This window comes from Mirounga angustirostris, unplaced genomic scaffold (genome assembly GCF_029215605.1).
Source record: "Mirounga angustirostris isolate CCGP_5_RB_7025 unplaced genomic scaffold, mMirAng1.0.hap1 SCAF_14, whole genome shotgun sequence".
In the NCBI taxonomy this organism is placed as follows: Eukaryota; Metazoa; Chordata; class Mammalia; order Carnivora; family Phocidae; genus Mirounga; species Mirounga angustirostris.
In genome coordinates, this window is record NW_026991722.1 from 71,996,971 (window position 1) to 72,001,787 (window position 4,817).

The 4,817-nt window shown below is 52.0% G+C and overlaps 1 protein-coding gene across 1 annotated transcript; it reads left to right on the top strand.

Annotated features, from left to right (window-relative positions):
* The first annotated feature begins 2,722 nt into the window (after window positions 1-2,722).
* LOC135362551 (ATP synthase subunit d, mitochondrial-like) lies at window positions 2,723-3,340 on the top strand. The gene has a single exon (XM_064578225.1). It carries the CDS (start codon window positions 2,788-2,790, stop codon window positions 3,271-3,273), a length of 486 nt encoding a protein of 161 aa, XP_064434295.1. The 5' UTR covers window positions 2,723-2,787; the 3' UTR covers window positions 3,274-3,340.
* The last annotated feature ends 1,477 nt before the right edge of the window (window positions 3,341-4,817 follow it).

The window sequence follows — 4,817 nt, forward strand, 5'->3', positions numbered from 1 at the left end:
AGCCCCCAGGAGATGTCCTTTCACGTGCTGTTGGTCAGAATGAGGGTGAACGTCTCTCCACAAGTCTAACGCACGCACCGGACGGGGTCATTAGGGGCCAGCCCCGGCGATGGAAGGGGTGTTGGGGGAGGTTGGTCAGTGAGCGTCTGTCTAGAAGATTCCACAAGAAGGGGCCAGTGTACTCTCACAAAAACAAAGGTGGAGATACGGGCAGGGGGCCGCAGGGTTGGTGGCCAGCTCAGTGGCATCAGTGGGGACCCCAGACCCGTCCCCCCCTCCGCGTGGCGCCCGTCCTGAGCTCAAAATGCAGCATGGCCCCGCTTCTTCACACAGTTGTGTTCATCGGGGGGGGGGAACCTTCCCCAGACTCGTCCCTCACGTCCACTGGCCAGAATGAGGTGGCGGGGCCTGTCCCAGCTCAGAATGGGTGTCTTGGGTCGGTCTCCTTGGAGGCAGACTCTGAGGTGGCATTTCTGTGGGGTGATTTATTGCTAAGGTCGTGCTCCCGGCACAGCTGGGGAGGGGGTGGGGAGGCGAGTCAGGGAAGGGGCAGTGTTAGGTTAGGTCCTGGCCTTGGCCTGGTCCCACAGGGAGCCGTGGGCCCCGGCAGCCCTGCCTTGGGCCAGGCGTCCGTCCCTGTACCAGCTGGTGCTGCCAGACAGCTGTGCCAGGGGATGTCCTCGCCAGCCCCCGGGAGACTCGCGGGCCTCCAGCAGCACAGAGCACGCAGAACCTGGGGCTGGAGGCGCAGACTCGCCAAGGTCTCCGAGGGATCAGGGCAGGCCATCAGCAGGGCTCTCTGCACTGGGAAAGCAGGGAGCTGGAAGGTTCCTTCCCCACGGTGGGAGGTGGGCGGGGGGGGCCGCCGTTCCCATCAAGAACAAGGGTACGTGACAGCATGTGCCAGGGGACTGAGCCGCCACGTGACTGCCACGGACCGTAACTGGCCGCTATGCTCAGGCCAAGAGGCCGCAGGAGGCCACACCAGGCCAGGGGATGGCCGTGTCCCCTTTCCCCCACCCTCCCCATCCCCTGGGGGATGACTCCCCAGACCCTGCTCTTGCCCCCACTCAGTGGGCAGCCTAAGGGCCAGCAGAACCTGAGACGTACACACCGAAAAGGGAAGCTCTGTGGACACCACATCACGAAACTGTTGGAGAAGAACCAGAGCACCGAGTCGGTGGGGGTGGGGCGTAGAGACTCCCCTGACTTCTGTCTTCACTGGGCACCCAGGGAAAAAAATGCAAGGTTACAAATGGATTGCTGGCCGTGCTCTATTAGTTCTCTCTAATTCCTTTCTCAGTAATAAAGGGAAAGGTTATTAGCACAAGGTGGCTGGTAATAAGCTAATTATGGTGCTGGCAGATCAGGGGTGTGAGGAGGCCGAGGCGATGCCCCGGGTCTCGTCTGAACGAGCGGTTCTGAATGATTACGGATGCGACAAAGCTGTCCCCAGCTTGCTGTGTTATTCACTTGGCCAATCTGCCCGGGCACAAATACCCAGGAGGATACCTTTGAGCTGCTGGGCCCTGCCCACCTTCTTCCATCCCAAGGTGTGCGGCAGAAACACAGGGGTCTATGGAAAATGCAGACCCCGGAAGATAGCCAACACCGAGTGTTCTCTCTGCTTCCCTTGACTCGGTAGCCTTGTCAGCGAGGTGGGGAGCTTGCTTTCTCTCTGCCGTCGGACAGGCCCTTGGCTGGCCTCGCTGCGGGCCCTCATCTGAATGCCTCTCTGGGGCTGTGTGGGAGGAATGGGGAAATTTGGGACAGCGGCTGCCCAGGCCAGGGTGTGCGGCAGGGGAATGAAGGGCCGAGGTTGTGGGTTTAGGTCCCACCAAGGCCTGGGAGCTATGCTCTTGCTTCCAGGCCAGCAGGGGGAGGACAGAAGGCCTAAGTGACTCATGGCAGTGTGTCCCCGACACAAAAGCTGGGAGGCTGTCCAGACCACAGTGACCAACTCATCCTGGTTTGTCTGGGACTTTCTGGGTTTTAGTACTAAAGGTCCCCCGTCCTGGGAAACCCCTCCAGCCCGGGGAAACTGGGACCATTGTTCACTCTGTTCCAGAGTCACAAGCAAGGGAGTTGCCTGGAGGTAAGGGGCATGACATACGGGCTGGATCCGGCTGCCACTGACTGTGCTATGCCCCCATCTGCTTCCTGGAAAGTGGAATAAGTTCTCTCAGAGAATGCTGGGGGAGGGCGATAGAAGGAAGCAGAGAAGCTTACGGGCCAGGAATAGAGTGAGGTTTCAAACATATCACTGATTTTTGTTGTTGGTGGGGAAATGATTGTGTTCTCATTGCTGATGAGGGGTGGCCGAGATGAAGGCCTTTTACAGCCTGAAATTAGTGGGGACAGGGCCACCCTTGACCTCAAGGAAGAAAATTAAGAAAATCAGAGGAACGTCCACCCAGGGGTGTGTATTCCAACGTTATGGGAAGTGAGAAGCCAGTAGGGGCCTGGCTGGTGAGTCAGGGTCCACCGGGACGTGGATTAGTCTGCAGCTCGGAGAAGATCACTGATTCAATGTAAAACTGATAAGGGATAAGCTCCAGTTATAGATTGTTCAGCGAATGTTCAGGAGGCCCCAAAAAGTAGTAGGCTACGTTCATGTGACAAAGAAGGCTATCATTAGTCATCAGGGACACGAAAATCAAAACCACAATGAGACGCCACTTCACATCCATTAGGATGGCTATAAGAAAAACAGAAAAACAGGGTGACCCAGTTCCGTTCCTTGCTGCTGTGGTCTCTGGGCCGCCGGGGTCGGTGAAGGATCTCAAGATGGCTGCGCGAAAACTTGCTCTAAAATCCATTGACTGGGTAGCTTTTGGGGAGATCATACCCCGAAACCAGAAGGCCATTGCTAACTCCCTGAAATCCTGGAATGAGACCCTTACCTCCAGGTTGGCTACTCTCCCTGAGAAACCACTTGCTATCGACTGGGCTTACTACAAGGCCAATGTGGCGAAGGCTGGTTTGGTAGATGACTTTGAGAAGAAGTTTAATGCCCTGAAGGTTCCTGTGCCAGAGGATAAATATACTGTTCAGGTGGATGCTGAAGAAAAAGAAGATGTGAAAAGTTGTGCCGAGTTTTTGTCTCTCTCAAAGGCCAGGATTGAGGAATATGAAAAAGAGCTGGAGAAGATGCGGAACATAATTCCATTTGATCAGATGACCATTGAGGACCTGAATGAAGTCTTTCCAGAAACCAAATTAGACAAGAAGAAGTATCCCTATTGGCCTCACAAGCCAATTGAGAATTTATAAACTTGAGTTGGGGAGAAAGCTCTGGCCCTCGTATTGTAAATGCTGGACATTAAAAATAATGATATGGTAAAAAAAAAAAGAAAACAGAAAAACAAGTGTTGGCGAGGATGGGGAGAAATTGGGACCCTCATGCACCGTTGGTCGGAATATGAAATAGTGCAACCTCTGTGGAAAACAGTACAGCAGTTCAAGACGTTAAACGCGTTTGACTCAGCAATTCTACTCCCGGGTGTACCCCCGAATCATTGAAAACAGCGACTCGAATAAATCCCTGCACGTGAATGTCCACAGCAGCGCTGTTCACTATGGCCAAAACGTAGCAACAGCCCAAGTGTCCATCAACAGCTGAGTGGATCAACAGCATGTGGTCTCTCCATTCAATGGAATATGTTTCAGCCATAAAAAGGAATGGAGTATTCATATCTGCTACAACCTGTATGAACTTGAACGCAGTATGCTAGGTGGAAGAAGCCAGACACAAAAAGCCACATGCTGGATGATTCCATTTTATAGGAAACGTCCAGAATAGGTAAATCCATGGAGCTGGGGGGAGGAATGAGGAGTAATTGATAAAAGGGTGTGAGTTTCCTTCTGGAGTGATAAGAACGTTCTGGAACTAGATAGGGATGTTTGCAAATGTACTCAAAGTCACTAATGGTAAATTTTATAGTTATGCATCTTTTACCACACATACCAAAAAAAAAAAAAAAAAAAAAGGCAGGGGGTGGGGTGGGGTGCCTGGCCGGCTCAGTCAGTGGAGCATGGGACTCTTGATCTCCGGGCTGTGAGTTCGAGCTCCACATTGAGTGTAGAGATTACTAAAAATAAAAAAGGCAGGGGAGGATATATATCAACACACACATGTATACACATATGTCCTGGCGTCTGCACAAAATACGTCTGGGAGGAAACGCTGATGGGCATGGTTGTTCCTGAGGATGGGAATCAGGGGGATGGGGGATCAGGGAGGGGGCGTCTTTCTAATTGCATATCCTTTGGGTCTGTTGGAACTTATTTCATCATATGCATGTGTTACTTTAAAAAAAAGTAATAAGGTCTCCAGGTGAATTTTATAAGAAAAAGAACATACAAAATTCAGAGGGAAAAATGAGATGTCAGAGACAGACTCCCCGTGGGAGGAGATGGGGTCATGTGGTCATACAACAGGAAGAACACTGAATCACTCATCTTTGATGCAACTCCTCCTTCACCACTGAGGACAAATGTTCTTTCAAATCCCACGGGAGGAAGAGATGTTCTGAAGAGAGAATTGAATTCACGGCTCTTCAGGAGACAGTAAGGAGGGACCCAGAAGAAACCGCTGGGTAGAAAGTGGAGCCTGAAGATGGGCGAGGACTCCCATTTTCTAAAAGGGAAGATAATATGGATTCTGGAAAGCCCAGATGGGATATGTCTGACAGCAAGAGCTCTTCGCGGAATTCTGGAACAGAGCTTTACACAGATGGCTTGTGCCTGTTTAGAAGAAAATATGATAATCATGAGAAGCTATAACACAGGTTCCCTAAGCTACCTTGTGCCGACTA